At 48.6% G+C, this 26,061-nt stretch overlaps 1 protein-coding gene across 2 annotated transcripts in view; it reads left to right on the top strand.

Moving 5' to 3' along the window:
• The window catches only part of LOC144121100 (uncharacterized), an 82,407-nt gene extending 60,932 nt beyond the window's left edge, over window positions 1-21,475 (top strand). Inside the window, exons 2-3 of one of the 2 annotated variants that reach the window (XM_077654049.1) lie at window positions 3,333-3,502; window positions 7,425-21,475. In XM_077654049.1, coding sequence (XP_077510175.1) covers window positions 7,468-9,201 — 1,734 coding nt within the window. In that variant the 5' untranslated portion in view covers window positions 3,333-3,502; window positions 7,425-7,467 and the 3' untranslated portion in view covers window positions 9,202-21,475. Of the gene's footprint in view, window positions 1-3,329; window positions 3,503-7,424 lie in introns of both variants that reach the window. The other variant, XM_077654048.1, reaches the window with a different exon arrangement.
• The last annotated feature ends 4,586 nt before the right edge of the window (window positions 21,476-26,061 follow it).

Here is a 26,061-nt window from a genome sequence, read left to right as displayed (position 1 = left end):
GTATATGCTTTCCCTTCTACCCTTTTTCGTATAGGCTTTCCTTTCTACCCTTTTTCGTATAGGCTTTCCTTTCTACCCTCTTTCGTATAGGCTTTCCCTTCTACCCTTTTTCGTATAGGCTTTCCTTTTCTACCCCCTTTCGTATATGCTTTCCCTTCTACCCTTTTTCGTATAGGCTTTCCTTTTTACCCTCTTTCGTATATGCTTTCCCTTCTACCCTTTTTCGTATAGGCTTTCCTTTTCTACCCCCTTTCGTATATGCTTTCCCTTCTACCCTTTTTCGTATAGGCTTTCCTTTTCTACCCCCTTTCGTATATGCTTTCCCTTCTACCCTTTTTCGTATAGGCTTTCCTTTTCTACCCTCTTTCGTATATGCTTTCCCTTCTACTCTTTTTCGTGTAGGCTTTCCTTTCTACCCTCTTTCGTATATGCTTTCCTTTGTACCCTCTGGCCGCCGCGGTAGCTCAGTGGTTATGGCGCTCGGCTGCTGGCCCGAAATACGCGCGTTCGATCCCGGCCGCGGCGGTCGAATTTCGATGGAGGCGAAATTCTAGAGGCCCGTGTACTGTACGATGTCAGTGCACGTTAAAGAACCCCGGGTGGTCGAAATTTCCGGAGCCCTTTACTACGGCGTCCCTCATAGCCTGAGTAGCTTTGGGACGTTAAACACCCATAAACCAAACCTTTCTACCCTATTTCGTATGGGCGTTCCTAGCCCGGCCCCTTTTCCCCGCATACGCACGCACGTTATATGCCTGACGCCGCAAGCCGTTTCGTATGTCGGCAGACCGATTCGAATTCGTTTCTGGCTTGTCCAGCCGATTCGCGGCTGAGTTTGGAGGATTGTGTTAGGGCGCGCGTTCTTTAGGTAGTTTTTGGCGTAGCATTCGTGAACTGTTCTTAGGAGCGTTAGTCGCGAGGCTGAACACAAAGTAGGTGACACAAATGTTTTTCTCGCGTGCTTTTTTTTGCTACCTGTTTTCTGCGAACAGAGAAAGAGAGTAGCAGGGAGGGGTGTAACGCAGGTACACGCACGACACGTTGGATGCAACTTGGGCAGAGTTGCATTATTTCCGGTTTTACCAAGAGGCTGAGGCTGTCTTCTTGTTCGTCAACTTCATCTTCCAGTTTACAATATGCAGGTGAAAACAGCGGCGGGAAAATATTTTATAAAGCTCATGTTATTCTTGACACTTAGAGCTTCGGTGCCTTCCTGGTAACCTTTCGAAGCCTACAATGAAACTTGTTCCGAAATGGAAACTCAATCCTGCTGGCGCAGCCTCAGGTCGTCGACACCTTACCCGACCAGATGTGGTGGCTTGCCACTTCTAATTCGCTAGGCGAATTAGGCGAGCCTGGTAACGGTAGCAATCGCAACGCGTTACCCTATTTGCCGTACGGCTGTCCGGCTTAGCTAAAACTGTCTAATAGAGAGCTTTAGCCGTACCGTAGGGTAAGCACGGCAAATACGGCAACTTATACCGTATACGGCAAACGTGGCTAGGCGAGCCTGGTAACGGTAGCAATCGCAACGCGTTACCCTATTTGCCGTACGGCTGTCCGGCTTAGCTAAAACTGTCTAATAGAGAGCTTTAGCCGTACCGTAGGGTAAGCACGGCAAATACAGCAACTTATACCGTATACGGCAAACGTGGCTAGGCGAGCCTGGTAACGGTAGCAATCGCAACGCGTTACCCTATTTGCCGTACGGCTGTCCGGCTTAGCTAAAACTGTCTAATAGAGAGCTTTAGCCGTACCGTAGGGTAAGCACGGCAAATACGGCAAACGTGGCTAGCGAGCCTGGTAACGGTAGCAATGGCAACGCGTTACCGTATTTGCCGTCCGGCTTAGCTAAAACTCTAATAGAGAGCTTTACCCGTACCGTACGGTAAGCACGGCAAATACGGCAACTTATACCGTATACGTCAAAAGGGGCTAGGCGAACCTGGTAGCGGTAGCAATGGCAACGCGTTACCCTATTTGCCGTACGGCTGTCCGGCTTAGCTAAAACTGTCTAATAGAGAGCTTTAGCCGTACCGTAGGGTTAGCACGGCAAATACGGCAACTTATACCGTATACGGCAAACGGGGCTAGGCGAACCTGGTAGCGGTAGCAATGGCAACGCGTTACCCTATTTGCCGTACGGCTGTCCGGCTTAGCTAAAACTGTCTAATAGGGAGATTTAGCCGTACCGTACGGTAAGCACGGCAAGTACGGCTTAGCTAAAACTCTAATACAGAGCTTTAGCCGTACCGTACGGTAAGCACGGCAACTTATACCGTATACGGCAAACGTGGCTAGATGAGCCTGGAAACGGTAGCAATGGCAATGCGTTTCCGTATTTGCCGTACGGCTTCCGGCTACGCTAAAACTGTGTAAAACATAACTCGGGAAGTGTTAGCAGTGCCGTTCGAGCACGCCGCTTGCTCATTATTCGCTGCAGGTAGTGAAGGTTTACTACTCTTCGTAGCGTGAAAGCACGTTCGGACGGTCAGCCGTGCTGACTCGGCTGTAGCAGCGCGCGCGCGCAGCTTACTCACTTGGGTAACGCCAGTTGTTATCGCGAGGTGGCGCTACAAACGACGCGCTCGAGCGTTGTTAGCACTAACATTGGCGAGGCTCGTACCGTGATCGACCAGCCTTATCTCGTCCGACGGCGCCGCGCTGTGCTACCCGGAGCGTTTTTAAAAGTGTGTACAAGGCAGCGCACGCCCAGGTTTTGGGGCGGCTGCGCCCCGCGTTAACGCAAGGCAGATCGTATCGCACTTTTTCCTGCGCTTGCGACCCGAGCGAGACGCACCCAGGTGCTGTTATTATGTGGGGCGCGTTGTTGTCGGGAATGGCTGCGATTCGGCTGTCTGTGCGCGTGGTTTGTCGCTTGCGCCTATGTGCGCGTGCTGGAGGACCTATGCGGCTTGCACGTCGCGGGCAGTGCCGCCCTACCAGACTTTGCCGATCGCTCGCTATTATTTTCGGGCTAGGTCTAGCAGCATCCCTATCGCGGCCAACATCAGTCGGTCGTATAGCCGGTATGCATGCAGGCTCAACTGCGGGCACGGGAGCGCCCAGATTGTTTTACAAGTTTGTCTTCGAAACGGGCCGGTCACGCGAGCTGGACAAAAATTGGTTCAGAAGTTCTTAATATCGCTCGCACTCGTTCGTCGCAGGTGCCACAGGTTCCGCTTCTCCTGTTGTCTTTTTAAAGCGCGCCTTTAGCCCGATGCGGCAGACTTCGTCCCACGAAGTGGGCTGTTTTGTAAGTGGATGATGTTTGTGGCCTGTTTGTCGGTGCGTTGAGCCGAGCCCTTCGCCTTGTTGTGTCGTTTCAGCAGCAGCAACAGCAGCCTGAAGAGAGAGAGAGGCAGGGGAGAGGAGGAGCGGCTTCGTCTTCACCGGCGGCGGCCGCTGTCCACCGCCGATGGGGAGCCATGGGGAAAGGGGGAAGCCGGGCGGCTGACGCGCGCCACTTGGACCTTCCCGTGCCGCCGGCCATCCGCCACCGGTGAGTGAGTGAGTGAGTGAGTGATGTGCTTGTGGGAGGGTCCCAGGGTTGGCCGCAGTGGTCCCAGGGTTGACCCCAGCGCACATTTGTCAAGAGGGAATAGTGGCGCTGCGATCGTTCGCTTGGCTAGTACGATTAACCGTAGGCGTGGACTGAGCTGTGGAAATAACTGCTCGAAACAAACCTTCCACAATGGAGCCATTCAGAAATTATCGCGTATCATCTCCGCCGCATTTCAATGGAGGCGAAATAACATATACAGCGTGTAAAGAAACAAAAGCAGAAACAACAGTTCCCCGGGAAGAAACGCCAAGCTATGGGAAAGTGCTACAAAGCAGGAACAGACGGCAGCAGAAACCTTGGGCCCCCTCGGAGACACCCGAAAAAGAGCGGACAAAAGGCACGGCGCTTTTAATTGGCCGCGACACAGAGGAGAGCCGCGCGGCCGGCAACAGACGGCGCTTCTGCTCTACACGCCTACAATACAATACAGGCTTACAATACAAGGTCATGAAATACCCCGAGTGGCCGAATACAAATATCTCGGGGTATGGGTAAACGAAGGGAAGGGGAACACGGAAAAGCACGAATATATAGTCTTTTATAGCAAGAGGGCGAAGAGATGCCTGGATAATGAAACATAAGGCATTGTGGGGCTACAACAGGTATGAAGTACTGAGAGGTATTTGGAAAGGGATAATGGTGCCGGGGCTTACTTTTGGGGATGCGGTTCTGTGCTTAGGGACAGAAGTTCAGTCGAGATTAGAAGTAAATCAGAGAGCTGTTGGAAGATTAGGTTCCCACGGGACCACAAACGAGGCAGTACAGGGGGATGTGGGCTGGGCATCGTTCGAAGCACGGGAAGTTCAGGGTGAAATGCTATACGAAGAACACCTGAAGAAATTGGACGATAACAGGTGGGCAGTTAGGGTATTTAAATACCTATACAGAAAGAGCGTTGACTCACAATGGCGGGAAAGAACTAGAAAGCTAACCAGTAAGTATGCCAGACACGAGGACGGAGAAAGAGCATTAAACGACAGGTTAAAAACGCGGAAGGTAAAACTTGGATCGATTCAGTGGAAAAGAAGCATAGTGTAGAACTATATCAATACTGGAAACACCAGATCAGGAAGGAAGCGTTTTATGATAACTCAAGAGGCAGTGCCCTCCTCTTTGAAGCTAGGTCAGGGTGTCTTATAAAGAGAAATTTAACGAAGAAGTTGACACATGTGCTGTGTGTGGTAAATCTATAGAAATAATAGAACACCTCATACTAAAATGTGGTGGTATCCATCCGGATGTCGATGCAGGCACAGTCACTCTTACTGGGGCCTTAGGGCTTAGAGATAACAATAGTCATGTAAATAAATCTGCGGTGGAAATTAGCAAAAAACGATCGGAAAATTAGTGGCTCGAAAGCAGAGAGGTGACATAAGGTTAAAAGTGTAGGAAGACGTATTTAAAGTAAATGGCGAATTTTAATAACTCACTGCACAGTTAAAAAAAAATAAAGGGGAAAAAAGCTGACCACGGTGGCAACTGCCATCACCCCGTTTCAAAGGGGACGCTCCTACCTTCCATCCATCCATCCACCCGCGAGCGGTCTCTTTCCCGAACTCCAGATGTCGGCCACGGCGCAAGTGTGGGGGTGGGGACGCGGCCACCAAGCCATGTGCACGTGCGTGGGAGACAGAAAGAGTGCCCTGTGCACATTGATGGCGAAAAAGCGGGTGGACGGGGCCAGTGCGAAAAGAGGAGTCGTCGGAAGAAGATGTGTGTAATCTTTCTTGAATATACCCAGCGGTTTTGTTATCGTTATTCAGTTTTTGTCCCCGGGTGATTTATCCGCTATTATTCGAGCCCTAAAGTTCAAGGTTGTAGTGTTATCGTTGGACTCAGAAGAAGCTACTACATTACATAGCGTTCCCGTGTGCTGTGCGATGCCAGATCTCGCTGAAGAACCCCAGATGTCGTCGGTCAAAACTGATCCGGAACGCTCCACGACTGCCTTTCTTGTAGCCCACGTGCAGCGGGTGTGAAAGCCGGCATACATTACCATTCCTGCGCATTTTGCATGTCCCTCCAATGTGAAGGAGAACGACCAGTTTGCACAAAAAAGATGAATTTTTCGATTATTTCTCTACGTATACGGTTAAACGTGGTATTATACACCTAGAGGGAAATTTGTCCGACAGAAGCGCCGGTCAGCTTCGTTAATAGGCGACGGTGACGCTATTGCGTTTGCATGAATGGCTAACTCTGAAGAGCACAGTGGAAAAGAGCGTTTGAAATGGCGGTATTTTACTCGTGCGTAATACGGCTCTCATCATCTGACGACCAATACCAATAACATCTTGAAGCGAAACCGCATCCGGAGCCGCTTTCGGCATGTCGAGCGTCAGTGCCTTTTTGACTCGGGCGAGATGACTGGAGTGTGTTGTAATGGGACGGGTGACACGTGATGTCGCATCCGGCTTGATATTAACGGAAATGTTTTTTTTTTGCTTTCCCTCGTGCACAGAAGAAGCAGTGCACCTAAGAATGGGCTGTGCGCATGACCGTTGAATGAGAGATGAGGTGACGCGTTTGTTTGCTGGTGAAATAGAACCATCACTTCGGCTGTAAGCAGGCTTCGCCGCATTGTGGGTTCTCGCACAGTGAAGTGTGATTTACAGGGTATTTGACAAGTAGGGGCGGCTGTCGGAAACGCGAGGGGAGGGGGGTGCAAAGTGAGAGACATTTTCCAAACAAACGTTAGCGTGCTTGTAACTGTTTGTTTCTAGAAGGCCTTTGGAATTCAATTACACTATTTTTCAAAAGTTCTCAGTCCAGCGCATTTGCTGATAAGCCCTGCCTGCAGCGGTGCTTTACGTAGCAGCTCTGGCATACTATAGTAAGGGACACTGAGTGAGATCGAACCGAAGTTGGTCTAGACTGATGGATTACCATTTTCTAAAGACAAAGACGCCAGATTCCTTGGAAACAGAGCTGTTGTGAGCGAGAAAAAAGCCTGGTCCCGGGTTGGAATCCTTGACCAGGCAGAAGCCGTATAGCTAATTTCCTTTGTAGCCATATGGTTGCGCTTGGGTGAATGATGTCAGTGAATAATTGCTCCCTTATTACATGTCTTGGGGAATTGCGCTAAGCATTGGATCAACTCCGTAAAGATTCTCTTTTCGCCAAATTTTCTCCCAAATTCCTTGAAATAGGTGACCCCCAATATGGAGCATCACTGATAATGGCATCCAATGCTGCGTGTGCAGCGTCGTTGTTATGCGTATGCAGTAGCGTCATTGCGCCACGTACAAGCATTTTTGATGCCTAAACGCAGTTCCCATCACTGTCCCAACGGTTGAATCAGGGAGCACTGCACCCGGTGGATTTTGTGAGTGGAATACTATTTCACGCACAGTGTCAATGTCGCGCGCCAAAGAAGCAACATGCCCAAGACTAGTTCAGAATGCGAGCGAAACACGCCACACGTATCGCATTATACCGTCAAATCTGCCTAACGCTGCTAGATCGCTCTTGCACTGCTTTTGCATGCGCATGGCGCGTAGATAGCCAGCTGCTCATTTCCAAAACGAGGTTCACAACAGGTTGTCTTCTCGCAGCTCTGTAGGACAGTTGGGCAGAGCAGTTGAGCTGAGGGCTCGGGACTCCCGATCGTAGGGTTCCCCGTTCCGGGGAATCGGTTGTCCCGAGATCGACGATGTAGAAACACGCAGAACTACTGCCGCGAAGCGTTGGACGGCGCTCCAGACACTGTTTTTCTTTATTGTATCGTTGCGGGCGTTCTTTTTTTTCGTCTCGTCCGAGTGGCTAGCTTCGTACCCAGTAACGGATCCTGTGTAGTTTCGATTTCATTGTGGAGCCGAGTGTGCGGATGTGCTCCGACGAGGCCCTTCTATCTGCGCAGGCGGCGTCCCGGCTGAACCCTGGAGCTTCCCCTGGAGCGGCGCATGTCGCTGAGCGGCGGCGGCGGTGGCGGCGGGGGCCAGCCGCCGTCGGGCGTCGGCGGCGACTGCTACGGGGCCCCCCCGACGAGCAGCGGCGGGGCCCCGATGCAGAACGGTGCCTACTCGTGGGTCGGGCCCCCGGCGGCGCTGAGCCAGAAGAGCTGGCCGCCGGGCTACCAGGCGAGCCTGACCAACCTGTTCCTCAAGAAGAACCCGCTCCACTTCGGCACGGGCATCTCGCAGCTGGCCGCGGCCTCCTCCTACCTGGAGAAGATGTCCTCGCTGGGCGCCGCCGAACACCACCACAAGTGCCCTCACCCGGACGCCAAGGACAAGCCGTACCCGTGCGACCTCTGCCACAAGTACCTGACCATCTGCAACACGCTGCGGGACCAGCCCAGGTCCGCGGCGCACGGGGCGGCCGGCGCGGGGGGGCCGGGGGGAGGGCCCCCGCCGCCGGGTGTCGGGGGGGCGCCGCCCTCCCTGGCGGCCCTGGGCCCCGCGGCGGTTGAGCGCGGCAAGGGGGGGCCGCTGCTGGGCTCCTCCTCGTCTTCGTCGTCGCAGCCGCCTCCCGGACCGCCGCCGCAGCAGCAGCAGCAGCCGGGTGCGGCAGCGGCGCTGGCGCCCGCGTCGCTGCTGGAGCGCACCAATGGCCACGGCGGCCACCATGGCGGACACCACGGGGGCGGGGGGCCTCCCCGACCCCGGCCGCCGCCCACCAAGCAGTTCCTGTGTCCGGTGTGCCACAAGTACTTTACCCAGAAGGGCAACCTGAAGACGCACATGATGATCCACACCGGCGAGAAGCCCTACTCGTGCCAGGTGTGCGGCAAGAGCTTCACTCAGAAGGGCAACGTGGACACGCACATGAAGATCCATACGGGCGAGAAGGACTTTGGCTGCGAGGCGTGCGGGAAACGCTTTACCCAGAAAGGAAACCTGAAAACCCACGTGCGGAGCGTGCACACGAAGGAGAAGCCCTTCGCGTGCGGCGTCTGCGGCAAGTGCTTCTCGCAGAAGGGCAACATGCAGACGCACATGCGCACGCACAACAAGGAGGACCGTTTTCCGTGTACTCTCTGCGGCAAAACGTTCTCCCAGAAGGGGAACCTCAAGACGCACATGCAGCGTCACACGGGACAGCTGCCGCCCCGGCGCTACGGCTCCCGGGGCTCGCGCGCCACCCAAGCTGTCACCGGGGGTCTCCTTCACCGGCCACACCTGGCCGCCGCCGCCGCAGCCTTTGCCTCACTCGCCTCCACGTCTGCCCAGCAGCAGCAACAACAGGGCTCGTCGCCCAAGCCGCACACTGCTGGAGGAGACAAGTCGCCCGCGCGGGGCAGTGGACCGCCCACGCCGCTCAGCCCCGACCTGCGCCGCGGGCCCTCCGAAGACGCCTCCCCCGGCCCTCCCGGAACGGGGCCTGATCCACCGCGACCCTTCTACTCGGCGCCGCCGACGCCGGCGCCAGCGCCACCTCCGCACTCGCCGCGGTGGCTGGTGCATCCGCGCCACTACGACGGCGGGTTCCAGGCGCCTCCTTACCCGTCGTCGCTGCACCACCCACCGCTGGCATCGCGGCTCGCCCTTCTGGGCGCCGGCTCACCGCAGCACCAGTCGCACAGCGGCGCCGCTTCGCCCGAGGACAAGGCCCAGCACCTGGGCTCAGGCAACCCCGGTGGGAGCGACTCGTTCCACTCGCCAGCCAACCCAGACTTCTCACAGCTGCTCGAGTGAGCCGCCACTGAGGACACTCATGATGAAACACAAGAAGCCCGCGCCGCGCCCCCTCCCTCTGGTGACCCAGGGCGCGGCCGGCCCTGCTCAACAACAATCGCCACCCGCCTGCACTACTCCTCTTCCTCTTCTTTGGACCAGGGTTTCTCTCCTCCTCTCCGGCCCTCGCTCTGCTTGGTGCCCTTACCCACCACCACTACAACTGTACATACTGCTGCAACGTGCCCTCCCCTCACTTCGTTGTACCTGTTATTTTTGCCTCTGCGCCTCTCTGGCCTCTCTTGTGTTGGCCGTATCGTCCTTGGGTTCTCCAGTGGGCGACCTCCTCCTCTTCATTTACTTGAAGTGCACGGGCGTCACTCCGCCACCCGTCACACCTGCCAGCTCACGCCGTGGTCCCCTTCTTACTCTGCCCATCTAAATCTTGACTGTCAGCACGCTCACTGTATGGTGCGAGGGTCTCAATTACACATTACAGCTGTCTTCTTCTGGGGACAGCTAAGAGAAGTGGGTGCCTCACGTGCCCCAACTTTTTTTATTATTATTTTCTGCGGGTTTCAATGTGGGGGCCGACAGTTTTACACAGGAGCTTAGGGGTGAGAAACCTTTGGAACTACACATGCTGCGGGGCAATCAGTTTTTTTGGCCAGGGGCGTTCACTTGCCTGGCTTTCAGTAGCCGAATCATTCACTTCTAGTGTCAGTTCTGTAAAGCACTTGCCAAATTGTTAGGCCTCTTTCTTTTTCTTTCCTTTTTCTCTCACAAGCGCCAACCTATCCTGAAACAGGGGTGCTCTCCGTCTTATCTTCCTGTCCACCACAATTGAGTCGCGATCCGCGAGGTGTTGTGTGTGAAGGCAGAACAAACAACAAAAAAAAAGGTGTCTGTGATCGTTTTTTCTTCTCTTCACTGTCACAACATTTCCCACCCTTCTACACTCATATTGCCTATATTTTTCAAAAGGTGCCAGGGTACATTCAGCCTTGTTAGTCTCCTTTTTTTTTTTGAGTTCAGTTCTCAGCACATCCATTTCCCCCCAAGTTAAAAACTTGTGTGTGGCAAAGCAGTCTTGGCGTTTGTGCCATTTGTCATTCCGGGGAGCTTGAGTTCATGGACAGGTATAATCCTTGGCTACCCCATTGGGTATGCTTGTTTCACACCGACTTCTTTTGCTCTCTGAAATGTAAATCTTTCTAAATTTTAATGCTTAGAACATGAAGGTGGATGAACTGTAGGTGTGTTCCAGCTATGGGCACATATGGAAAGTTCTTAGGCATTGGCCAATGAAAGTTCATGCCACAGAATGTGCCACATGTGCTGTAGCTACTAGGACATGCATATAGTGGAGCCATTGCTATGTCCTATTGACGTAGGCAGGAGTGAAGGATGGTTGTTTTGTTGGCTGAATCGGATATATTGCGGATTCCTTGCTGATGCAACTTGCCACAGGCTGTGCAAATCCTTAACTTGCAACAAACGTGCTGCGTTTCTTGAAGCTCCATTGTCTAATCTTTGATGCATGCGTTTGTTGTTATCCCGCCACTCAGAAAGCTGCTTGCCACACACAAGAGCCGGCTTGTCCCATCCGTCGGCTTTGAATTTTTCCACATGGGTTTGTGTGCTGCTCAGTCTTTGTGCCGCTGTTGTCTCGTCGGTTGTTGTCTGCACATGCGCTGCTACAATAACTTCTAAACCGCAGCGCTCTTCTCGTTTTTTCTGATTTGCTCCTTCCTCTCGCCTGCAGGAGCCCTTGCCACATCATGGCAGTCCGTCGAGTCACTTTGCTGTTTCTTTCAGTTTGGCTTCACTTCGTCTTGCTTTTTTTGGATCCCCCAGATGTGCCAGTTTGTGATCCATTTCTCGGTTTTCGATTATTGTTTCATTTCTTTATTTTTTTTCTGCTCGCCAAACACACTCAATATGGTGCTCTCATGTTTCTCATTGTGTCCTGCATACGTACTTTTCGATCTCAAGAAGTTGTGGCACAGACTATGTCCTTTATTTCTGCGCACTAGTTCTTGCCATGCTCCCTTCCTTTAGTTTCCTCCTCTTTCTGTTTTTTTCAGTCCCTGCATCACAGCTGTGGCTGTGGCTTCATTCTCTATATTTGATTTATGTACATACAAATTTCTTTTTCATGGTTGTTGTCGTCCAAAGCCAGTTTACATTTTTTTCTTGATTTTTGCATCATATCATTCTTTCGAAATCTCACACATGGCGGGATGGAAGATTACTGCCGTGTTTATGACCACGTCTCCCGTCGTAGCTGAATTCAGTGTTCCGTACATGTCACTGTCAGTGTGCATATTGGAGAAAATGAGAAGAAGTGGTGAAGATCAAAAGAAAAAAATGATATCGTAAGATATATACATATATATATATATATATATTTACATATAGATTACATCTCATTGTTTTATGTGGCCCATTGTCTGTATTATCACTGTGTGTGCTTCATATCCTTTGTTTTCCTTTCATCTTCTCTCTTGGAAGCAGTTTGTCAGGCTTCAGTAGCTGTTATTTTATTTTCACCTGTGCTTTATGCCCATTTCTGCTTTCTTCCAAAGGCTACCTGTAACTGCCTGCTTGGCTTGATATAAAATTGTGCTACCAGGGAGAGCTGTATAAATTGTTCCACAGGATACTACGCTAGCGATTTTTCTTGGCAGGCTAAAATGATGTTAGGTAATGATATATGATAGTGCATGCAGTAGTAAAATTTTGTCATTTCTCCCTGGTTCTGAAGACTAGTAGTTTATGGCTCTGATTGACCAGCAAATTAACTGGGTGTTACTAGCATATATTCTCACCAGAAAGATCAGCTATGGGCAGTCTGTGTACGGAAACGTAAAACGTACCTGCCACTCTGCTATGTACAGGTGCCACAGCCTTTATCTGTTTACCTAATTTTTCTTTCAGTTTGTTTTCCCTACTTATCTGTGTTTTTTTCGTGTGTGTGTTTTTCTGCTCTTCTTTCCATAGTAACTGCATTTTCAATGCTCCAGCCTGCCTCTATTTTTCTCGCTAATTTACTCTTCCATTATTTTTTCTTCCTGTGTGAATATTGATGACCATCACATGAAACAACTCTTTCAGGTAATCGCAGCTGTCTGTGCAATATGAAAATGCGTAATTCTGTCATCGTGCTATCCTCTCCCCTGCTATTATATCCCAGCGGCTATTCTTGAACTGTGATTGGTCCTGATTGGAAGGCTGGGCTCATTGACATTGCAGAGTTCCGACTTGATTATAAAGTGGAATTGGCTTGTGAGATTGGTGGCAGAATGAAAAGGGGAGCTTAAAATAGTAAGAAAGAAGAAGAAAAGATTGCACCTAATTATACAGGCTGTTGATATCTTAAGAATGAGCTCATTTTGCTTGAAGAAAAGTGACAAGTACATTAGTGGGAAAGAAAAGAAAGCTTCAGTCCTGTAATATATTATCCGTGGCTAAAAGTGCCTCATGTTTGTTCAGCATATAGGCTATTGGCATTGGCGGTCACATGACAGTAAAGCTTGCAGAGAACGTAATTTTGACATAAGGAAATCCTTGGGGTTTGCTTTCATTCTCTTGCTCGTGTAATCAAAAGGGTTCTTTGTATTCTGTAGTTAAGTGATAAGGCTGCACCAGAATCTATATTTATTTGCCTTCTATTACTGCACAAGAAGATCCACTTGACTACCGTATTTACTCGGCTCTAGCACGCATCTTTTTTCCGGAAAAAATCGCCTACATATGGCATGCGCTTTATAATGATTATGAAAATGCAACTATGCCAGCAACACCCTATTGTGATGGGTATAAAAAAAAAATGGGGGCTTGGTGCTTCTTTCACATCAATATTATAGATGTTGCATACTGGGGTCTTGGATACCAAGAGGCCTCGCGAGCATCTTAAGTGTTCCGTCAGCAAGGCGCCAGCCTGGGCTTGAGACGACATGGCAATGTCAGTTAAAAAGACACGCCAGTTCACTGCGACACCGGGTTAAAAAAAAGAGACGACCTTGCATGCGGAGGCTTTCCAAGTGCACACTGGCACAGCCTGGCAGCCCTGTGCCGAGCGCGCAACCACCGCTGACGCTCCCGTCCAGGTTGCACAAGCGTTTTGGTGCTTTGCCAGGTTCGCCGAGTGTGCCACCACTGCTGGACTCCACCATGATGTCATCGGAGCGCAGCATATTGACACGCTGCCAAGGTCTGCACTGCGGGCATCGATGAGGGCGTGTAGGAAAAAGCTAAGAAAAGCTAATTCTTTAAAATAAGGCTGTCTTATGTGTGGAGGCAACTGGCAATCGGGCAGCCTAACGGGCATATTTCTTTATCGAAGCATGAAAATCTGGCGCATGAAATCATTGGACCATCTGAAGCATGAAAACATGAAATCATTGCACTTTTTTCTTATTCTGATCTTGAGAAACAGGTGCGCGTTACAATTGGTGGTGTGTTAGAACCGAGTAAATACGGTAAAAGGCACTGCTGTGAAATACAAACCAGGAGCCAAGATTCATGATTGGCTTCCCATTTGGAGGGCAACTTTGGTGGTTTATCAAGGTGCGTGTATTTTAATGAGACCTTTAATATATGTTCTCCTGTTTGGCCTTTTTTTTTTTCCAACCATTTTTCACTGCCGTGTGGTGCTTAATTTCTAAGCAGATCGATTTTAAAGTTTGCTTTTTTTTTTTTCAACCTCATTTCAGTTGACTTCTGAGGGCAATACTGCGTTTGGAATGCCACAATGGGGGTATTATCCGCACATTGATACCTGGTCACTGTTCTATGAACAAAAATTTTCAGGCTTGCATTCGGTCAGTTTAGACATTTCATAAATAGAATCATCGTTCCAGTTGCTCTTTCAGTCATCGAACTGGTGTGCAAACATTTCTGAATTAATCATCCCTACGTCACCTGAGACATGGCCTTTGCCCAGGCAGCTAAGTTTTGGTTTCAATTTTTTTTTTTCTATACGGTTTTAACAAAAGAGGGGTCTGTAAGAAATATGTGTCCTTGAACTTAACATGTTAAAAAATACCGCAGAGTTGCCTTTTAAGTGAAACCATATTTTATTTTATTTATTTATTTCAGTTTTGTTATTTTTTCAATTCGGAATTTTTATGGAGGCTTACGGGGACTTGTGCAGTAATTCTCTCAAATCAGAAAAGTTTCTCTTGAGGTTTAGTTTTATAACTCTGCTCAATAAAATTGACTGCAGTAAGCTTAAGGATTTCTGGGAGATTTCTCAACTGTGCACTTTCTAACTGAAAAAAAAATTTGGTCATTAAATTTTCAAGGTAGCTGGGTTTTGTATTTGTTGTAGGTTCATTAAGCAAGGACTACCTTTTACATATGGTTTAGGGTAAGTGTAATGGTACGTCACTGTTGTTGTTCAGACAGTTTACTTAAAATTTCTCTTGTAACTTGCCATCTAATACAGGAAGTAAAACTGCAAAAAAAAAAGAGCTTTAGCATTTGTACACGTGTAATATGGAGTGATTTCACTAAAATCGAAAAAAAAAATGCTACTGAATGGCCAAGTCCCGATAATAGGCATTTAACAGTCTCTGATGAAACAATGTCATTCACACAGCAGCTGACACCTTGATGAGAGTTCTAGATCTTGCTAGTTGAGGATATACCAAGAAGCACTTTTTAGCTTGTCCAATTTTTGCTTGGTGCACAGCATTGCTGGTGCCGTAATTGTGCCGTTGAGAGTGGGAAGTTTGTAGCTTAGGCGGCTGGAATTGACGTTTAGCAGTTTAGCCAAGAAAGAAATGATTAAGCTTCATTACATAAAAGGCTGTAGTTTGAGCACCATCCGTCGATACACCATTTTTTTTTTTTGCGTGTATGGGGAAAGTCTGCTGTGACATGCACGAGCAGCAGCTGGTTTTGAATTGCATGGACTTTTTCTCGCATTGTGGCACCTTTGTAAGCACCTTCCATGCTTTTGCACTTGTGTGTTGTCTCCTTCCTCTGTGATGTCACGTGATACGGAAGGTGGACAGCGACGTCCTTTGAAATGGTTTGGTTGTGCTACCCTGCTGGGCGCGCGGTGGGCTAGCCCAGCGAAGCTGTCATCTTTTTCTTTTTTGTCACCTTTCTTCCACATTTTGTCCGTTGGTTTCCAGTTCTTAGCGCTCGGCAGAGGAGCGTAACGCAAGAACAGTACAAAAGTCAAGGACAGTTAGTAGCTCTGTTTTGAAAGTTGTTCTACACCCATTTGCGCTTGCACCATGGGAGCACGTTGCATATGAAACTCTCTTGCTGGGCTGCGACGGAGAAACATACAAAATAAACACTCACAAAAGGTTGTGAGATGAGGATGATGCAAAGTGTAGAAAACACGCACGAGCTTATACTGATGTGTGTCCTCTCGGTTACTTCAAGCGAAGTCGTCAGCTGCGCTGCCTGTCGGATGATCCAGTCGCACCTTATAGTTGCCCCGAATGTTCGAGAGTGGACTGTGCACGTCGCTCACCAGGTTGGTTGAAGCAACTTTCAAGCTATTGACACGCAATTCTTTTTTCTTTCACGTGTTTTAGTTGTAAAGGGATGAACTTTCAATGGGTCTGTGTATTTCGTGTCTCGGCAAAGCATGCAGAGTCCTCATTGCCACCATCTAATGGGTCCTCCCCGACAGGCGGCGCCCGGCAGTTTTGTCGTCTCTAACCACCAGCGACTTCGATTGAACACGACGTGCGAACGTTTTCTGCACTTGCTCTTAATCTCCGCATGCTTGCTGACTTCTAGAGATCTTTCGGTCGCACATAATCACAGACTCATTGAAAATTCTCCCCCTCTTTCTCACTCTGTGTTAGTTTATGCTTACCACACTGTTTCCTCAACATGTTATAATCCCCTGGTTTATAGAGTTTTTATTGTGGGCTCGCATGTTTGTGTGCAGTGCCCAGCTGCACTATGGTGGCGCTTTTTTTTTTTTGTCACATGTGACACAAAGAGCACTGAAAGGCCCTGTCGTGATTTTTCTCTGTGCTTGGGGTCATTGTGGTATTTGTGCAACGTTTACTGAGAAACGTAAACAGGTGTGCTGTATATGGCGAGGCACATTTATAGAACGGGCAGTCCAAGTCGGCGATTTCGTCAAGCATGCTATGCTAAGGTCTCATCACAAGGGAGGTGGTAGTGGTGTGACGCTGTTGCCAGAGTTTTTAATAAACACACACCAGTCTTTCTTTTCTTTTTTCCCGCTTCCCCAATTTTCACCTTTCTTCCTTTTCCAAAATAGAGATGTAAGGGAAAGGAGAGCACTAGCTTACAGGAGAAAATGCATTCGTGGTGGTGCGGGAGAGCTCCGCAAGTCAATGAGATGCAATACCTGCCTGTGTGGCAGCTCTTAGTGGTGGTGTGATGCGTTCAGCAGCAGCGCCAGGAAGAAAGCAGCGCATGGTGTGATGCCTGCCGGACAGTTCCTGCTGCACCCCACAGTGCGACAAAAGATGTGTGAGTCATCACTAACCCGTGCAACTGGACCATGATGTGGTGTTTTGGTGGTGTCGTGCGTCTCGCTTTTGGACTGTGCGGTCACGAGCTGGGAAAGCCCGTGTGCGAGTAGTGACGTGTCGCCTTCCTCTCTCGCTGCCGCCATGGGAGGAGGGCAATGGATTCTTTGTATACGTATTTGGGGACACAGAGGTCCAGCAACTGTGCAGAACAGATGGGCGGGGAAACGAGGAAAGAAGGAGTGAAGAGGTGGCTGGAAGAAAGGTGTGAACTCTGAGTTCGCTCTACGATGAAGCATTGTGTCAAGAGTGTTCGTTCTTTGTCTTTCATATACACACAGTTCTTTTTTTGCTGGTTACATTTTCCTTCTGTTCCTTTTCTTGATGTTAACGTGGTTGTTGGGTGGATGTCCTAGTAAGACTAGGCTTCTTCCATTGGTTTTCAGCTATCTTTCCTTCTCCGCGTGACTGTCTTCTCTTTTCCGAAGGTATGTTGTCTGTCAGAAACGTTTGTAGGGGGACCGCTGCCTTCGCAGCACGCGTTACCCTTGTCCGGCCCGGTGGTCTTCTCAAAGAAGGAAAACGAAACAAAAAATGAAACGTACTGTCAGTAGGCGTCTCTCGTCTCTTGTAGAAGTCATTGTGGTCTGCAGAGTGATGTGCAACAGTCACCACGGAGTCAGATTCAGTTTCTTTACCATTCGTTCTACAAAGTCGGAGATAAAATGGGAAGAACAATGTAAACAGCGCTTTCTCCTGTTTGTGCTTATCGCTAGTTTGGGACTTAGTGCCGCTAGTGCTGAAACAGGTAGAAGACTTTCATGAACTGGTGATATCTGGCTTTTCTGTTGCTAATGACACTAACTTTAAGATATTGCACTTTTCATTAGCTTTGACCACTGAGATACCTAAGGTATTTAACTTCTGAACTCCATTTGCAAAACTTCGTGTGAAACTGATTTGGCAGATCTTTCACTTCTTACTTGGTTTACAACGATTCACGGGAAGTTTTCCTTTGGTAGTGGTTGGTAACACATCAGTTTTATGTTGTCTATGTGAGTTGGTGACTTAGTAAATCAAAATCACCTTGAGGCAGATTCATTTCCCTTTTTTTCTTCTTTGCACTCAAAGCCTTTACCATGTGTGTCAGTTCAGACGTTTTCTTCTGGCACATGTTTCCTTGTTTTACCGTGTGGTATGCAGTAATGATTTCAGAGGATGTTTTTTTTTATATATAGTAAGTTTGTGAGGTGTCGAGGAAAAAAAAAGAGCGAAGCAACAAGAGTTGACCCTCTCTTTTCTTCTTGGTTCGGCAGTTCCTATCGAGCCATATTCTGTGATAGCCGCAGCAGCCCTGCAGGCATTTTTTTTTTTTTTCCTATGCACTGGGCGATGTACAAGTTAGTATTGCCTCGAAACAGCAAGGCACCTTGCCTCGCTAGTCGCCAGCTATATTGTGTTCTGTGAAAAGAAAAAGAAGAGAAATGGGCTGCTCGTGATTCATTCCAGTGAAGCTTCTTTTCCTTCCACCAACCCCTCTTTTCTGGAGAGAGATTTTTTTTTTTTTTTTCCAGCTTGGCTCAAGAGCTCCCAACTTTGTCAGGCCGCTCAGTCAAAGCATTGTGAGTGGTCATGTTGAGCTGTTTTCTTTGCCCGCTGCCTTTTTGGATGACACTATGCAGGGTATAAGTGGTAGAAAGGTGCGTCTCGAAGGAGGAGAGACTTTGCAATCTAGTCTTGTGACGATGCGTTGATTCTCCGCCGGTCCTTGTGGATCGCCCTCTTCTTCTTTTGTCTCCCATGCTTTATTATTATTTTTCTTCTTTTTTTACATTATGTTTTCCTTGGGTATGCACCCATTTTTGATCTCTTACGTTCGGTATGTACCCGTGGTGGCTGACTGGACGGTCTGCAGACAAAACATGAACACTGATGCATTTTTGTCTTGTCTGAGCTTGTTGTGCTGAGAGTGGATAGAATGAATGTCAAGTGCATCAACGAGTGTTTACTATATGCTTGTAGCTGTTGGCTTCTGAAAATTTGTATTTTTTTCTTATTTTAATGGACGTATTGCACAGCTGTGGGAGAGCTTTACAAGATGGCCAGCCACGCATACAAGCCAGCCTGCTGCTATCAACCAATGTGCCAACACAGAAAGTGATCAGTGAGTTGATGTCGAGCGGTAGGTCTGAACCGAAACTAACTACTCATCTGCTGAATGTTGTGCTAAAACTGCTTTATCAATTGACACCTTCTTTTTGGAGGTTAGTGCATAATTTTTTTTTTTTTTTTGCGGAACAGTTGTGGCTATGTAGTTCTGCCAAGGCTTTGTCTATCTACTAGTGCAAATGCTTTAGTTCTTGCAAGTACCTTTCTTTCTTCAATCTTTCCAAACGCTCGTTTTGTTCATTGTACCAAGCCCACCGGATAAAAATAGGATGGTTGTTTAAAAGATATTTCATTTTTATTGGACTGTGCGTAGACATGTTGGCTAGAGATGTAGGTAACATATCGCGCTCTTGTCATGCACTGAGTGTGTGTTGGTGTAGCAAGTAGTAGGTGGTAAGGATGCAATGTGGCAGATGTGTGTCAACACCATTTTTGAACATCGTTTAGAAAGTGCGCATGGTGCGGCGTGCAGCTCATTGTCGAGCAATGCAAGAGTCTGCCGCCTGTGGCCCAACAGTGTGCATGTGTGCGTGTCTGTATGTGTGTGGGAAATATGCAATGCTATTGTCAGAAACAAACAACAAAGGCAGGTGTTCTCGAATGGCCCGCCACTAAGCAAGAAGAAGACTGTGATGAAAAAAAAAAACCAAATGGAGCTGAAAAACGAAGTTCGCATAAAGGGAGAACGTACTTTTTCTGCTTTTTTGGTTTTGCAAATTAAACAAAAAGAAGAGGCGTTCTCTCTTTCCTACCTTTCGCTCCCTCTCAAAAGAGAGCAATTCTTTTTGTGACTCGTGCAGGGCGGCCTAGCCGCCACCATTCTTCTACTTGCTTCTTGCAACTTGTGTGCAGTGTGAGCCTGTCTCCCATTCTTCTGCGTAATATCGTCGCCTCTTTACAGCTTTCTGAGCGCGGCTTTCTCTCCAGCATTGTATTATCTCTCTCTTTGCCGCCACCATCATATCTTTTTCGGGAACGCTCTGTTTTTTGTGATGGAGAGTCTGTTCTGTGTACACGTGTATGATGAAAGGAGCAGTTTTTCAAAGTAATGGTGCGTGCAAAAAGAAACCTGTGACCCCGGTGCGTTGGTGCGTGTCAATGTGTGATCGAATCTCGTTATTACTCTGGACCTTTTTCCTTGCCCATTCTTTACACAAGAGTAGAGGAGCGTTTTGAAAAAAAGAAATGGATGAGAGTGGGTGAAACGAGAACAGGAATTTGGTTTCGCTGCCTTGCCGCCTTCTCTTCCTTCGAACGATGTTTCCATTACACTTTTCCCATCTTGGTGACCCCCCTTATTTTGCCTGCGTCCTGCCATCTTTGGACTCCTGCCCTGTCATGGTCTGGGAACAGAAAAAAAGACTTCTCTCAGGTTTCAAATTTTAATTCACTCAAATGATTTCAAAGCCACTTCAGAAAGCATTTCAGTCTGCTCAGGCAAGCTAGTACAAACACATGCAGAGCATAAGTGAACATGTCAATGGGACATACACAATATGACAAACAGTGCAAGGATGCTGAAAAAATACTTTGTTGTGACTGGAATTTGTAATTTTATTGAGCCTCATAGCACAGGCGCAACTTTGACGTGTAGAAATCAAATGAGATAATATTAGTGTTATCTGGACTTTCTGTATTGAAAACTGCGTCACTGTAGCAATACGTCGTAACTTAAGAACGAAAATTCTAGGTTCTCTCGCTTTGAGTTAGCAGTTGTCTACTCGGTGAGCTTGAATTGGCAACCTGCTTGCACCGAAACAAGGGCGACCCTGTGCAACAAGTTACATTACTCCCCAACAACTGAAGGCACCACGGCTTCCCTCCACAGAATGTCGTCCTCCGGACTGGTCCCAGACCACGGCGTGGCAGGGGAGAGGAGGCCTGCTCGCTTCTCGGGCACGAGTACGCTGTGCCGTATTGGCAGCGCTCGATCGCACGCTTTCTGCGAAATTTGCTGCCGTCGGTAAACTCTCAAAGGTTGCCGCCAGTTGCGTGTCGTTGCGGTGCGTGCCCTGTTACGAAGCGGCTGCTGCTGCCGATGTCGGTGACTGCTTTGGTTTGCTGCCGCGCTCCTACAACCCGCCGGGGGCTGGCCGCTCGCCCACAGGCCTTGCCTCACTGGAGGCCCGCCTCCTTTGTCGAGGCTGCTTGATCCAAGCTCATTAACCGTACCAGTTGTGGAACTGCGTTCAAAATGCCGCTGTGTACCTATGACCGGTAGCAGATGTATGCGCCACTTATGTGCCCCCCTAAAGCGACTGTTGGCAGCTTTCTGACGTGGAATTTTTTTTTTTTTTTTCGGGCATCTGAGAATAGTTCTGCCCACAAATGACGGCATGATTCGTAAACTCCAAATTTCGGACCAATAGGCGCATTGTTTTTCCTTTGTCACGAGGGCTGTGAGTAGTTTGGCAACTGGTATTGGTGAAGAGCTCTAGGGCAGTGCGCGGTTGGCGGCCAGTTCCTGCGCTGCTGCCCTCCATCTTGCTCTCTCACTCTACTTCTGTCGTTTGTGTGCTTTGATGTTGCCGCTTGCGATAACTTTCTCCCCCGCGACTCTTTGGCTGTTCTCATAGTCTCCCCATCCCTCTCCTCCACGCGGAAAAACTCATTTCGAATAAACTTTTTTTTTTAGTTGAAGTCTGGAATTTGGTGTTGGTGTGTGCGCTCACTCATTTGACTGTTTCGCAAACACCGCCAGGGCACTGTGCTCTGCTGAAAATTTGGTGCTGGTGAGGTTGCTGAGGTGAGGTTTGGTGCTCGTGAGGTTGCGATCGGCCTTCTGAGCTTTATGCGGCATTAAAATTTGACTGGATGTAACTCTTTCCTTACCGCAAAAAATGGCCGAATTTGGGTGTATTGAAAGAGTTTTTTTTTTATGAGAATCTCCAAATGCATCACACATTGCAATGCATAATATTGTAGCTTATTAGTTGTACTTTTTAAACAAAAAAAATCCAGAGTTGTGTGCGCAAAACATTCCGAAAATTTATTCGTTAAACATGCTGGTAACACAAAACAAGATAATAAATAAGCCTGTGCATGAAGCCAGAAATTGATTGCAAAAAACTTAAAATATACAAAAAGTTGCGCATGTTCTTAGCTACCGTTATGGCGATTTTCAGCTGCGTACATAATACACTGCACTTCTCGTGGCCTTTTAAGTTGCGCAGTATGACTTGTGTGCCACTAGAGAAAACAGTCGCATGCTAATTTAAACTCATGTTTGAATGAGTTAGCAGCCAAATGCTGTTTCCCAGGTTGACACACTAAAGTTCGTTATATCCGAGATTACACATGAAAGTTTGTTGCAGGTTGACACACTAAAGTTCGTTATATCCGAGATTACACATGAAAGTTTGTTGCGTCTGAAGTTAACATGAAAACTAGTCCGTTACATCCAACGTTAAAATGGGGCATGGCATGGTCTACCAACAAGTCGTGTTTTTTCGTTGCAGCTAGCGATGGCGTTATTATGCGTACTTAAAAAAAGACGTAGGACTACGCGTGCGTGTGAGCTAGAAATTTTATGAAGTTGTAGCCCCTGGCAGCGACGGGAAACAGCCTGAGTGATGTCATAAACTGACAGCGCCGTCGTCTGCAAAACTGCCGCGCGCACGGTCGGTGCGGAGCAGAGTTCACGCCTACCCGAGCACAGCCGTGGCACGTTGTGGTGAAGTCGCCGAGACCGGGCAGAAGCTAGACGGAGCAGGGAAAGACACGGGCCTTCGTTGCCTTGTCCCACCTCCAACTTCCCCCCTTCACACTACCGCAACACAAGCACACAAGCGTGAACAACTCGGAGGAAGCGCGTGACTCGCGCCAGTGTTGCCTGACAAATTACTCGCTGCGCCAGATTAGCTCATATATTGTCCAGTTAAAAGCTTGAGTCTGAAAAATGGTGCCATGGCCCCTTTAAGGCACGAAATATCGGTATATCCGAGGTGGCATACTAAGTTCGTAGCCCGGTAGGCACTTAATTGCTACTGACGGACGGTGGTTGCCATTTCCGTTTGCATAGACCCTTCTATTAATGCTCACACAATAACAATCGCCAAAGCATTGTGAAGGTTTAGACAATGTGCTTCCAGCAGTCTATGTTTTAGTGATTCCATGGGTTATAACTTGCAGCGAAGTAGCAGTGTCGCTGCGCGTTTGCCTTGTCAGGAGCCTAGCTGATCTACACTAGTTTGATGGATGATAAGCGCGGTGCCCTTGTACGACGCAGCACTTTATGCTTAAATGTGTTGGAATACTTTCTGTAGCGCCTCGCGTGTGGGCGTTTGAGACTAGGGGGACGCACCCTAGCAAATAGGGGAAATGCGGGGCGCATGTGCAGAACAATAACACCCCTCGTGTTACTGTCCTGCGCACTATGGCGCCCCGCTATTCCCCTATCAGTTTAATCGATACAGTCCCTATATTCTAAATCTCCCTGATATATCATTACAAGGCTGAGTATCAAAAGTCATCGGGAGTTTGAGCTATTACACGATCCTACGCGGCGCTTGGTGCCCGCCAGGGAAGCCTGCCACTGATTTTTTTAAAAAGGGGCTTTTTGGGGTAACAAGTTGTCTTACCAGTGTTAGACAGTATTTGAAAACGGGTGAATCATGTTAACTATGTTTAATATTAAGCTAGTTGACTAAATTCTATTAACTTTTAACTATTACACACAGGCACGTACCTGTGGTTGCAGTTTGATATTTTAGCTGACTATTAGTAATAGCCTTATTCGTTTTTAGAATTTGGAAAACGCGATTACTTTCGGTGCTTACAGCATATCCAAAGCATAGTTCGTGAAGGAGGTAGAGGTACAGGTAGGTAGAGGTAGAGGGGTGCATGTAACACGGGGAGAATTGAGACTAGCGCTGAGTGCCGGTCCGATCCACTGCGGTAACAGCGTGTCGAATTGAAGCACAGAGGTGACGCACTTCGTGAAAGAGCAAGCCGCAGAGAGGCAATTGAAGGGAGTCTGTAAACACGTTCGATATACCTGTTTACGTGGAGCACGCAGATATGAAGGAAAGTAGCCAACACCTAACACATATTCAAAGCGCAGACAATGCAAGGGGCAGTTCATGGAGGAGACGGGAGCAGCAGCAGCAGATCTAGGAGCACTTAAACACGCTCGACGCCTGAAGAAAGGTCCTCGGAAAAATTGTCCCCGGCAAAAACGCCTTTGTTTGCGAAATAGGAAAAAATGTCCCCCAAGCGGGTACGTGTGATCAAACGTCTCGTTACTCCCAGAGATTTGAGTACCCGCCTCGCATGCGGGATGTGCCACTAGTGGGCGTTTACCCATAAGCGCAAAGGTATGGTCAACGCAAGTGTGGCAGTGGTTTATCGCTCAAGGATCGGAAGATTTGCAGCAGAACACTAGATGAGAAGAGCGTTAATTGCTGGGCATCGTATTTATAGGTTAATAATAGCGCCGCACAAGCACTGCGCATGTCCGGTACACTATCATCGAGATATCATATGAGATTGCACCTGGAGAAGCAGCTTCGCGCTTGCACCAGCGTTTGCAAGGTAAGTTTACGGGTTAGCAGGAGTGTGTTAACGGTATGCAGAGCGCTACAAATTGGATGCTTGTCCCCGTATATTGATTTAAACGCTAGGGTATTTATTTTCAGAATGAAAACTGCATGACCGTGGTATAATCTCGTGCTGCAAAATACTTCATTCTTACATTTAATCTCGAATTCAAGGAAGAGTCCAATAAAGAGGGCAATTTTTTGCGAGTAGAAGAATTCTTTGGGTAGTTTTTCTCTTGGGGACATTTTGTCCTAGAGGGCGCTTCCTCAGGGGAGGGGTACATTTTTTAGACCGATTCACGAGGCTCTGGGCGGACCGTTCGCCCGCGGCCCGCACATCACGTGTTCGTGCGTCACCAAATTGAGAGGCGTGCTGTCGGCCCGCGGACTGGACAACCGAGGAAGTTCAAGTGCCTCTCACAGCGGCGGCCCGCGAAGATGCGTGCGCTAGCTCTGGCAACCACATTTCGTCTGCCGCATTTCGCTGAGTGACGTGGAGCTGGCGCGCTGTTTTGACAAGCTGCACTGCGTTCGCTACCATGACAAAGGGATCGACTGGGCTAGCAAAGACGCAGGCCATTGAAAAATTGAACAATGGTCCGCGCACCTGTACCATTCAATCGCAGCCATGGGTCGGGAGGAAAAACCAGTTTGACCAGCGTTGCCGAACACTTTAAAATAATCTGGCAACAGTGGTACACCCAGCGCGTCGTCTTTATAAATTTAATGAAACGAAGACAGAGAGGTCGGCCAGAAAGATTGATATCTGGCCTGCTACTTAAATTTGCACTGGGGAAGGGGAGGAGGAGAAGAAAGATGGTCGTGATGGGTGGCGATGTGGTGAGGAGAGAGATAAGAGCATGCGCACGCACATCTGATGTCATCACAACCCCGATTCGAGGCCCGTGAAAACGCTCGCATTGCCTGAGCTGCTTGCCAACTCTGCGGCCAAGCGCCATATGTTTACTGAAGGGGGGTGCATTAATTAATTTCTGCGTTCCCGTTGTGTTCCAGCGGCAGGCCCGAGGTAACATTCCTTTCAAGGCAGATATGGTTGCCATTTACATGGCGCTTGTCTAAAGGAGCCTCAAAGATAATACTATGAGCAGTTGTTCCAGCAGACAGCCAAGACAGTCCAGCGACTGAACCGAACACGTTATCTTGAAACCTGCGACAGGAAGCCTGAGGAGAGCTGAGAGTTTTTCGAGTGGTAGGTGAATCATTCACCTTGCCCTTATCATCGAGTGAACGCAGACAATAAAGATAGTATATCGTTGCAGTGCCCGGTGAGATTATCAGCCTCACACCTCCGATTACGCTACAAGGCGAAACAACTTCAAGGCGTTGCTGCAGATTACCTCAACTTTGCTACGTACGTCTTCGTGCCGAGCGAGCGCCACACTTATCAAACGGTTACGGAGAGAATGGCTAAATAAAACTATCTCCTCCCACCTAGCGCCTAAATGTAACCCTTGACGTGTTTCCGGGTGCTTGTAAGAGGAGGATCCGAAGTATTCAGCTGAAGACGACATCAACAAAAAGGACTGCACTGTTATCTTGAATTGTCGAGCGCACTTGAGATTTTGATCCTGCCACTCTCCGAGTAACAAATGCGTAAGCAGGCCCACATCCGTCCACCCATAGAAACCAACGTATTATTTTAGATATTGAGCAATAATCTCACGCCGGCCGTCCCG

Source organism: Amblyomma americanum, chromosome 2 (genome assembly GCF_052857255.1).
Source record: "Amblyomma americanum isolate KBUSLIRL-KWMA chromosome 2, ASM5285725v1, whole genome shotgun sequence".
Taxonomy (NCBI): domain Eukaryota; kingdom Metazoa; phylum Arthropoda; class Arachnida; order Ixodida; family Ixodidae; genus Amblyomma; species Amblyomma americanum.
This window is presented reverse-complemented; position numbering and strand designations above follow the sequence as displayed.